General features: G+C 39.4%; 1 protein-coding gene across 1 annotated transcript in view; it reads right to left on the bottom strand.

Annotated features, from left to right (window-relative positions):
- Positions 1–2,106: 2,106 nt before the first annotated feature.
- The window catches only part of LOC126334544 (lysosomal acid glucosylceramidase-like), a 127,305-nt gene continuing 117,098 nt past the window's right edge, over positions 2,107–12,313 (bottom strand). The window contains exons 9-10 of the mRNA XM_049996909.1: positions 11,938–12,227; positions 2,107–2,400 (exon numbers count right to left, since the gene is read on the bottom strand). Of these exons, the coding sequence (XP_049852866.1) occupies positions 2,283–2,400; positions 11,938–12,227 (408 nt within the window). The 3' untranslated portion in view covers positions 2,107–2,282. The remainder of the gene's footprint in view (positions 2,401–11,937; positions 12,228–12,313) is intronic.

Below are 12,313 nucleotides of genomic sequence, written 5' to 3'. Positions count from 1 at the left end.
TTAAATGGTTGCAGTCGCACCCACTGTGCGACATGGATCCTTGTTGTTGTTGCGCAATGTAGCAGTCTTCTGCTACTGCAGTTGACCGTTGTCGGGTACGTCCTCTCTTTCGGGCAGCAGTGCTTGTGGTTCGGGATGCTCCTCATGCACTAGAACAATGCTTTAAGCAATAACAGACTGGGCTGCACTCATACTTCGTCCTTCGTCCTGTTTCCCGATGATCCTTCCGCGTGTGAAGTCATCCAATGTTGTCTCCGGCCCATGTTGCAATGAAGAACACCTCCGCAGTGTACGTAAATTCTCGCTGATGGATACATCTTGCCTTTTCCCGTTCCTTCAGCTGCTTCCTGTTGCAGGGCCTGACCCATTTGGCGCTGCAGTCATGCTGACCTCACGTTGTGACGTCCAGTTTTCTATGCACGACTGGCACACCTCTGGCAACAAATTCCTTTTCTTTTCATTCATTTCTACCGAGTAGTTAATGTCTTACGTTAGTGTAACTAGCTTGTCTTCAAGTTTTTCAGAGTGGTGTATGTTACTCGGAAGGAATTAATTGGGAGAAAGAATTGGCTACAGTATTAGTGGTAATGCTCATGATTTTGCATGACTGCTTATTTCAGAATGCAGGAGCAATAATCATGAAAACTGAAGAAGAGAGTATATCTCTTGTCGAAGTAGATCGATCAGGTAAATGCAAAATCTCACCAGATCCCATCTTAAGGAAGGGGGGGGGGGTGAGAGATAGGAAATCTCACGTGAACTTTTAAACTCACGGAATGTAGATTATTATAAGTTAAAACATTTTTTTTATAAAATAAATCCCAAGCATAGACAATGTTAAGTTCACATAAGTGTAAATGGCTTCTTTGAACTGAAATTCGTGCCGCACACTAATCAGATTACATTCAGATGGTTCCCTGCCGTGCTGGTCAAAATCACTGCGTGTCAGGCAGTGTGTCAGTCGCGATCTTCTGCAACACATATAAAGCCGATGTTCTTGTGTTCAACATGAATTTGTATCAAAACTTTTACAATGTTTGTGTTAAGCGATATGGCAAAAAGTCGAAACACAAGTGCGAGCAAGAAGGTAACAATTTGTGGAAGAAAACTAAGTTCACAAAGAAAAATAATTCCAGTGACTCTAAGCACTATGGGAATTAACATCTGACGTCATCAGTGCCCTAGACTTAGAAGAACTTAAACCTAACTAACCTAAGGACATAACACACAGCCATGCCCAAGGCAGGATTCTAACCTGCGACCGTAGCAGCAGCGTGGTTCCGGACTAAAGCGACTAGAATCGCTCGACCACAGCGGCCGGCCAGTTCAACAACAAGAATCTTCTTAGTGATCATATACACCAAAAGACTGAAAAGCCACGTAATCATACGGATCGAAGGAAGGTACAGAGAATATTGTCTTTCATCTGCAAAGTACGTAGAGTTTCAATAACATTTAGGTATGCAATACATCAAACAAGGGTCAATTTTTTAGGATCAAAATACTTAATATTATTTTCGTGGAGCCTTTTTGTCTGTCTGTCTGTCTGTCTGTCTCTCTCTCTCTCTCTCTCTCTCTCTGTCTGTCTGAACACTACACACATGTTTAAAATAAAACTTTCCTAATCACACGTTGAAAATACTGTTTAATACACTTTCTAAATGGTTCAAATGGCTCTGAGCACCATGGGACTTAACTTGTGAGGTCATTAGTCCCCTAAAACTTAGAACTACTTAAACCTAACTAACCTAAGGACATTACACACATCCATTCCCGAGGCAGGATTCGAACCTGCGATCGTAGCGGTCGCGCAGTTCCAAACTGTAGGGCCTAGAACCGCTCGGCCACTCCGGCCGGCTACACTTTCTAAATGAAACATGTTTTTATTAAAGTGTTTTAATCATCGTTTAAAACAAATTTCAAAAAATTTCTTTTTATGTAATTTTAGGATACTATGGGGTAAACCTCAAATGAGAGGCAGGGGGATCCCACCACATCTCACCAAATTTCACCAAGGGGGAGGGAGTTCCCACCACATCTCACACTGTCTCACTGACGGGGTACGGGGATACAAATTTTGAAAAAAAAAAAAAGAAAAAACTCACGTATTCAATTGTCCTCCTTTAATTTTCGAAGTGTTCCCTGTAAGAATTAGGAAGGTTGTTGGAAATCTAAGTACAACAACGAAACACCCAACGTAGATTTAATCACACTATAGTTTTGTGTTTGTTTAATCAGTAATACAAGTGTGTCTGAGGAGTGCTGTGGTGCAGAAGCGGCATTCAGACAGTGTTGCCGGCTCGCCGATAGACGAGCGTGTGCATCGAATGTGCGGGCAGCGACAGCGACGCCTCTCCCAGCTGTGGGTCCGACACCACCACGGAGCGCCGCCTCTCCTGCCTGACAACACACAGACAACGGGGTCAGCACAGTGGCGGATTTACATGTAGGCCTTCTAGGCACGGACCTAGGGGCGGCACCTTAATGGGGGCTCTGTACTCATTTTAACCGTTTACGTTCTAAAATAACTGGGCTTACAAACGACAAAATTTTTTAATATAGTTAAACAACTTGCTAGTTTAAATTCGACAATGCAAGCTTGGAAATCAACATGTTTACTTGGTGACTGAATGGAAATTTAACATTGGGTTTTCAGTCTTGTATCATCTTAATGATTGTTCAAAATGTTTTGAAGTAAGCTGTCAGGACGGCAATATACAATACAGTGTTTGAAACGTTATTATTCCGAGAATGTTGGCGGCTTCTACTTAACCCTACCATATTTTCCAATTGCAAATACCGGGACCCCTGAAAAGCCGGGATAAACTAATCAGCAGTTTCGTAAATACTGTAACATGTGTGTGTTTCAGAATGTCAAACCCGAGCCTACTTAAATTTCTTGAAGAAATTACAAGGAAGCATCAAGTCAGCCCTCCATTTCTGTCATTAATGTGAAAGATCTGAGCTATGATTTAATGACGCCCGTTTAACAAAACATGTTCATTCTAGGAATGTTTTACATTTTTAATCACATGTTTCTACGAAAAGAACATAGCCTGAATATCTAATAATGTGTGAAATATACTTCACAACAGTTTAAAAATTTTATTTATTTATTTACTTAGCTACTTTTTTTTGGCAAAAAAGAAGAAGAAACCAACTTTCGTTTGTCTCATTCACTGTGCTGCAGCCTGCACGATATCAAAGTTCCCACTCTGTGCAATCGAATGATACGAGACATTGCAAATTTTATATAAAACTTCTTAACTAAGCATTTTTTCTTTGAGGAAAGGTTATTTTTATTTTATGTTCGATCAAAAGGTGCATTTGCATGTAGACATGACATCAGTGTTCACACAAATGACATTGCACCACATCGACTGCCAACAAGACTACTTAAACTTTGTAGTCTGTCTTCTCTGCCCACAGAAAACGCTAAAATATTATAAGAATAAGTGGGATAAGACTCGATCCAGCATATCTCACAGCAGGAATTGCAAAAATTATTTGCTTTTTTAAATCAGAAAGACAGTGTTAAGAATATTCAGAACATATTTGCGTCCGAGCTAAAACTGGGTGACGCGGGAAACAGAAGCCAAAAAACGGATTGTCCCGTTTTCTTTACGAGACCGATTCCAGCCGTCAGGTGAGCTTCTACTGTTCACTGACAACAGAGATCACGTAACAATGAAATTAAATTATTCTGCACTGTCGTTCTTTCATAGCACAGTTACATTCAGTAATCCGAATTGCTCAGTTCATTGCTCCGTGTTTAAAGGAAAAATCTTTCTGCTCGTGTACCGTGTTTAAAGTAAAAAGCTTTTTGCTCATGTGCGTTGTAGTACTATTGGAACTGGATACAGTCTTTCTTTCTTTCTTTCCTTTTACAATTTTTTTCTTTTGTTTTGACTGTTGGTTGGCAGTTTTGTAAGTGTTTTGGCATGAATAACAGTGAAAAAAGCAAACTTGCAAAATTAAGTGTGGCAGAATTTCGGAAATTATCGAAAGAATGGTGAGAACGAGAAGCCAATGTTCTAAAAACGTTTGGAAGAGTAGATAAATTTTTCGCAAAAAATGTTGCTGCTTCGACTTCGAGTTCTAGTAGTACGGATGATATTTCTGGCGCTGCAGCTGTTGTAAAAGAAGTAAATACAGACTAAACAAAAAGTTAAAAATGAAGAAAAGCAAATTGTTCCTGATTTCGAGTTTCACGAAAAATTAAGTGTCGAGCCACACATTACAAAAAGAAATAACCTCGTTAGTCATGATCCTGCAGAATAGTGTGTCAATGAATCAATAATCAACATTCTCTTACAACGTGGCTTTAATCAAAATTGTAACGGTGGTTTTTCTAATTCAAGAAGATCAATAGGCGATAAAACCAGATATTTGAACAAAAATGTATTTTACTGTAAACCTTTAAATGGTGAATCAACTCCACGTGATTTTCTAGTATACTCCTGTAGTACACTACTAATGGTATTGCAGATTGGAAAAATATTAATAATATTTTATATCATCATGAGAATTCACTTGAACACAAAAATTCTGAGATATTACCCTTAACAAGAAAAGAGTCACTTGGAACGATTGATAACCATTTCGAGTCATATGTTGAGACAGGAAAATGTACTGGTGCAGTGTGTTGAAAAGGGTGTTTGCAGTAGTGAAGAAGCTAACAAGTCGTGGACTTCCCCTACGTGGACACGTTGAAAGTTTCCCTTCATTACATAATGGTCAATTTATGATGTCTCTTGAACTTATAGCCGAGTTTGATCCTTTTCTCGCAGAACACATTGAACGATTGGAAATCCAGGGCAGGGACATACAAGTTAACTTTCTTCAGTAATTTGTGATGAAATAATAGAGCTTCCTTCTGAACGAATAAAAAGCATTATCATAAGTGAAATAAAACTCTCCAAAAATTCTCAATAATAGTATTCATGATGACAGTTTGGAAGGACATACTCCAGAGATTTATTAGTGTAGATCTGAAATTTCAAAGTGTAAATATTGATACTAAAATAGTGTATGAATTATATGAATCTCTTGTAGGATTTATTGCTTCTATCGTGGCATGTTCGACTATTATGAAAATAAATCCATGGAGATTATGACTAATATAGACTATGAATGCACCTATAAAAGATCACGAAAACGCAAAAATCATGATGACGAAGAAGCGAACTCTGAAGAAGTTTTTGTGACTGGAAGGGAAAAATTTAGAGTCGAAAGAGTTCTCTCAGTTTGACAAGCTGCGACATCGTCGCGAAAAAACAGTGACCCGTATATGTAATAAGTTTCCTTTAATTTACCATAGACGTAAATTAACATCATCAACACAGTATCATCGTTACGAGTGGTGTAATCAACGTCGTCATTGCTCGGTGGAGAATTAGGGGTCAATTTTATTGGGTGGTGTGGCTGCGTTGATCTGTCGGAAGCTTCTATAAACAATATATACCTGATTCTCTTGAGGCTAAATTCGGTGGGAGTGGTGTGATGATGTCTCTATTCGTTCGGGTGACGATTTGGACTATTAGTTTCTGCCGATAAAAATGTACGGATGCGTTTATTATATACATTTTAGGTTATAGTGTCCTTCCCATAATGTGGCAATGTGCGGAAATTGTAACTGTCCTACAACGCCACTATCCACGAAACGGGAAGCATTATATCGTGGGACACAGATTATCGAGGGAATTTACTGGAATGTCCTGTTCAGAGAAGTGAACCTGAATCAAACACGAAAGTCGGCCTGACTGCCGTAACAGGTATGTTACCACCATTATTAATACAATCGAATAGCTGAGTAGTCGCAAACGAACAGATACTAGTTGCTTTTTTGGTTCATGTATTTCAAGTGACATATTTCGGGCTCTGTCCATCATCAGATTTTCTGGTGTAAACAATATAATAAATACTTGGTTATGCATTTTTTAAAAACATTAAATATTGACAATAAAGCTCAAAATCTAACTAAATGTCAGGACCACACTACATAACTTTGACAGTTTGTTCTTTACTCATACATTCATGAGCCACAAGATGTGACATAATTTAAACTTGGAAAATGGGAACATCGGTCGTGAGGTATACGAAAAACTGTGGACTTTTTAAACGAAAGTAATACTGTAGAAGTTAAAAAGTATCCTCTTATTAAATATGCCAATGAAATTAGATCAAAATTTGTCATTAGTGACGTCCTCTTGGACACAAGTAGGAAGGAAAAACGACTTATAATGATGAATCCTAAAAAGCCTATTCTGAAATCCCAAATTTAGATACACGAACTGCAGATGCCTATACGCCCGGTGGTGATTGCCTGTCAAAGCCACTAATTATTTTTTAACAGGAAATATAATTAAATAATTATACACATTTAAAAAAGTATAGGCATTGAAGAATAGTTGTAACGTGGTACAGCATTTGAAAAACTTTACGCTGCCAGAAAATGCCATCCTTATGTCTCTTTATACAAAAAAAAAACTGTACAAGTATACCAATAGAACAAACACTCGCGATTGTTTATTCATATACAACGCAGCTGATCGAACTTACAAGGCTTACGATATCTTTTAATTAATTAGCGTTCAACAGAAAATCTTTCTTTTAGAAAGATGGTCTGGCTGTGGGTGCTAGGCTGTCAGCGATTTTATTGGAAATATTTATTAATAATTTGGAAAATATTTTTTATGCCCATAGGGAATTGTGTCAATAAAAAATCATTGTGTATTACAGATATGCGGATGTCATTACTGTTGCAGGTAATGTTAAAGAAACAAAATATGCACCCCATAAATTAAAATCCATGCATGAAAATATTAAGTTTACGATTGAATTTGAAAAGGAATGGACCATTAGTTTTTTAGATATACAAATAACAAGAGAAAATTCACAGATTAACTAGGTATTTTTCGGAAACCATCATCAAATTTTATGGTCCCGATACATCCTTGGCATCCTGTAGACTAAAAAATGTTTTTTGTATGTGTGTTCCAGAATTCAGCAAAGTATGATTTGGACAAGGATTTGTTAAATAAGGAAATCGGGACAATTGTACAGATGGGTTTCTCAAATGGGTACCATGAAGCTAATATTAGGAGGCTAGTTGAAAAAGTTTTTCCTCCGCAGGCAAAATGGAACGTCTTTTCACAAAAGACTGCAAACTTGTACAAAAATATTAACGTTCATTTAAGATTTGGGGAACCTGTTCAGGCACAGTCTAGAACCAAAAATAAATTTTGTAAAACGGGAGTATGTAAACTGAAGTGCGGATCATGTGCATGTTTACGTGGGACAAACAGGGTGAGAGTTCAAAACGATGTTTAAGGGGTCATTGTAGGTCCTATGCCGCCAGTGTTAAACTATCGAATGTTGGGACCCACTATCTTGGAAACTTTTTAAGACACCATTTTCCATAATTATTGAATGCACCTTTCTAGATTCACTGAACTAGGATTGTTATAAAATTGAGTTTTAAAACTTTTTTATTGCAAATTCTTATATGGACTGCTTCTTTTATGCACTAGAATTGCCCTGGCCCATAGTCCCCGTCTTCTTCAGTGTCATGTCACTAATTGAGTGACATTAGAAATTCACACATATTTGAACATTTTCTTCAGTGTCACAACAGCCCAGTGCTTCCCTGTTTATCTTTCTTGCTTCTTTTGTCATTTGTTGAGCAGCTAATTCTGCTTCACGTACACAAAGGTCATCCAATTCCCGCAGTCCTTTAGCTGTGTTGTGTCCAAATCTTACCCCTATCTTCTCCAGAGCCTTGAGTCTTTCATAGTTCCCACCATTAAAAGTTATTACAGCATAAGACAATGCTAACTTTAGAGTCATAAGGCCAACAAATACATTTTTAAGACACACGGCACCACACAACATGACTGAAGGCTCATTCACATTCTGGGTCTTCCCATGTAAACACTTTCTTAGTAGCTCAGGATTTGCTAAATCTCTGTAAATAAGTTTGTTGCCTCCATTACTGCCAAAGGAAGAGAATGTTTGTGTGTAAATTCATGCAGGGTGGTAGAAAATTCAGCTTGCCTATATTTACATGGAGAGCTGCATCAAACCAGTCTCAGGACTGAAGACCACAACAACAACAACATATTTACACCAAGTGTTTCATGGAGGTGGACACAAAACATGACATGGCTTTTCATCGACTGACATTCCATGAAAGAAAGTGCTCCACAAACCTCTTTTCATATTCTCTAAATTGTCACCGTTTTCTCTAATGGCCTACGCTTAGCCATTTACTTTACGTATAAATAGCAATAGAAGTCAGCTCACTACAAAAATAGCCGATAATCACACTACTTTCAATGAAAACTAGTACCAGAAACAAAGGACTGATTCGTTTATTCGTAATGCCAACGTCTGAGACGTAGCAGTAGGCAAAAATAAAGCAATTCACAGCCTTCTAAACTGTGTAGTTCCCAAGATATGACTGCTCAAATATGGCAGTATATACGTAGCTGCAAAATTTGACAGTCACACATCAATATTCAGAATATTATTGGAAGGTCTCACGATTGTCTGATTTTAATGTATTATACACCAAAATGTTCAGGAAAACCCAAAGTACATTATGGAGTACAAAACAGAAAATGTCAAATTTCAACGAATTTCACGTACAATGTCTCCTTAACGAACATGGGTATATGAGCAATAATAGCGCATTAGGTTCCTATTTAAAAGATAAAAGCCATATATCGGCAGAATTAGAAAGTAACATGACAGTTCTGCACTGAGACAGGAAGGGACACAATTTGGATGTCTTGGTGTAATTGGAAATATATGCATTCAGTAAAGTGGCTCCAGAACTGCTAATCAACGAGCAAATCATTAGCGATTGGAAACTGTTTTTTTTTTTTTTTAGCCTTTTTGACGATTAATTGTGGAAGTCACGTAAAAACTACAATAACTTTCGTAACCACTTTTCTGAAATTGGGTATATAGACATGCACCTCTCCTTCACTATTTTTTGTGCCCTACAGTGGTTGGTGAATACGGCGTTAGTTAGGTTCATCAGTCGTTCAACAGGAAAACGTCTTCGGTTTCCTCGTTTGTCGTTTGGTTAGGAAGCGCGATGACATATCAAAACAAGTCATTTTGAAATTATGATATGCGTTTTTTTCTAATACGAAAGGAATTTGTACTTAGAAATGTACAGACCCTTATGTACTACTCTGATTAGTGTATCAAGACAAATTTTTCTGTAATTTTGATACGTTATCCTTTTAAGATAAAGGAATATTTTAATATGTTGAAAGGCACAATCTCGTGCACATACATTACAGTGATGCTTCTTTGATTGTGCTTAAGTGCAGGCACACAATCAACTTTCCCTTCATTATTTTCTACGTGCAGCCACAATAAAAGTATTTTTGTTATCATTTTTTACTGTTTTAATGTATAATAAACATTTTGACATGTGGATAGCCGCAATAATAAACCACAAGATGGGACAAATGTCTTAAAAGTTTATATCTGACAAATGGTCCACAAGTGTAATCGCAAATCTGAGCAAATCGATTTGTAATCTTCGACGAGTCATCTCTTTGCAATACAAAATATTTTTTCAACATTTTTCTAATATACTTTTTTGTACTTTGTACTACCGCGACGTGTGTTGTAATGTACCTTTGTGCAGGTATACACGTAATTTTCGTTATTATTGGTTACTGTTTTAATTTTTTAATAAACATATCGGTTTTGCACAGCCTCAATGCCGTAAGGTGGCTCCCTTTTGCACTGATTGGTTTACCTAGCAGGTGTGAGCGCACTGAAGTAGCAGTTTTTCGTAGCCCTTCTCACGACCAACATTCAAATTTTCCAAATTTAAGTTATATGGCAGAACTTTTGATTCGTGAATGTTTGAGTAAGGAACAAACTATGAAATGGTATGTATTTGTTCTGAGACTTAGTTCGATTTTGCGCTTTCTTGTTAACGTCTGGTCTTTTAAGAAAATGTATAGCTAATTATTTGTTATATTGATTACTCCAGGAAATCTGATAATGGGCAGAGTTCCAAAAATGTCATTTGTAATAAGAGCACCAAAAAACAAGTAATGCCTGTTTGTTTTCGATTACTCAGCTTTCCTAAAATCCAATCAGTTGCTGAACCTAATAATTAGAATGTGCCACTTCAATTTCCTCAAAAATCCAGGAACAATCATTCCACATGGTCACGTAAATAAGGATTCGAAGCATGGAAGCTACCTGTTTTAGTTGCTAAAAGCGTTGAACAACCTAGATCGCATAAATATTTCGTTGTCTAAGAGAGCTGGCTTCGACAGACTTTGCTCTCCTCTTCAGGTCTTAAAAAATCTCTTTGTTATGAAACGTGCTCATTTTACGTTGAACCTCACGCCCAGTTGTCAGGTGGATAAAAATCAGCACATTAAAGATGGTTTATCATAACGAAAACCCCATGTAACATGCTGATTTTTATCCACATGACAACTTGGCGTGGTGTCCAACGTAAAATGAACTCATTTCTTAAGAAAAATATTTTTAAGATCTGAAGAGGACTGCAAAGCTTGGCGAAATTTGTTGTTTTAAATAAAGCAATATTTACGTTGATAAGCCAAAACGTTATGCCCACTGCCTATTGCGTTTTTGGATGACGCCTGCGGGCACGTGACGCGGTAATAAAAGTATGTAACCAGTGCAGACACGGACGGGGAAGGGGGATCACGCTGGCGAAGATATGGACTCCAACTGGAGAAATCCGCTGAGATAAACGACTGTGGCAATGCGCAGATTATTATTACGCAGAACCTATGAAATAGTATCTTGAAAACAGCGAAGCTGGTCGAATGGTCGCTTGCTGCTGTCCTGAGCATGTGCGGATAGAGGTAGGACAGTGAGACTATCACTAGGCACTAAGTCGTTAGGCGTCCACAATTCTTCACACAAAGTGGGTTTCGGAGGCTTGTCTGCTCCGTAAAGTAGGGCAGATGGTTATCTGTGGCATCTCTGCTGAATGAACACAATGCTGGTGGATGCACAGGTGTTTCGGAGCAAACTGTACGTCGAACATTGCTGAACATGGAACTCCGCAGCAGACCAGCCCTACGTGTTTACATGTTGGCCCAACGACATCGTCAGTTACGATTGAAGCTGGCATAGGACCATCGGGGTTTGATCGTCCATTAATGGAAACGTGTGGGATCGTTAGTTAAATCACTTTTGTGCAACAACATGTCGATGGACCATCCCCGAACGCCGTGCAGCACGACGCGGAAGCAGGCTGGTGGTATCGGTATTGTGCTATGGGAGACTTTTTCCTACGCTTGCATGGGACCTGTGGTAGAAATCGAAGGAACGCTGACAGCTGCGAACCACCTGCATCCATACATGCTTGATGTCTTTCCTGAAGGCGATGCCATCTTCGGCTGTATAATTCTCCGTGTCTCGGAGCCAGAAACACGCTACAGCGGTTAGAGCAGCATTATAGTGAACTGACACTGATGTTTCGGTGACCAAATTCTCCAGATATCTATAGTGTGGAACCCAGTTGGGTCGAGATCGGGGGGCCATCGCAGCGTATGCAAATCAGCGGGTCTTTCTTTACGCAAATTACATGACCTGTGTGTAGACATCGAGTGCCACACACGTCCACAAACCTGTCAACAAACTGTCGGATCCCTGATGCACACACGCAGTGAAGTATTTCGTTCCAAAGCCGGGCAAACAAGCTATTAAGCGTCTGGTCTTAAGGTTTTGGCTCATCAGTTTAAGTTATCTAGGCTGTTGACTTATTTCAGAAAGATTCGAAGTAGAATGAAAGTCCAGTTCCGTGCATCGGTTTGGCGTCAATAAGGGTAGGAGAGTAAAGGAGTGCAGCCAGCACAGTGTAAAACCATACGGATTTGGGGGCTGGGCCTCAGGCCACACAGAGAGAGAGTTGCAACGTACTTGTTTTGCAGGACTACGACGACGTCATCTTGAGGTGTGAGGAACGCGACGCTCTCGACGTCAGTGGAGTTGGCGTCGGGGTCCATCTGGAGGCTGACGCGCCGGGATCCGCGCGGCACGAAGCGCGAGAAGTGGGCGATGGCGTAGTACATGGGTTGCTTGTAGAACTCGTCCGCCGTCGCGTTTGACACTATGGACGCGTCCGCGGGGTTGCTGCTCCAGTTGGGGCCGCCCTCAGTGTTCACCACCATGTTCCAGTCCTCCCAACCTGACGTCCAGTGGTTCGTCACCTGCGCAGCACACAGAACGCAACTCACCAGGGAGACCCGCAGTACGGCAATGGGGCTCCCAGAAGGATGAGGGAGCAACTGGGTGA

The sequence above is a fragment of the Schistocerca gregaria genome, chromosome 2 (assembly GCF_023897955.1).
Source record: "Schistocerca gregaria isolate iqSchGreg1 chromosome 2, iqSchGreg1.2, whole genome shotgun sequence".
Lineage (NCBI taxonomy): Eukaryota > Metazoa > Arthropoda > Insecta > Orthoptera > Acrididae > Schistocerca > Schistocerca gregaria.
This window is presented reverse-complemented; position numbering and strand designations above follow the sequence as displayed.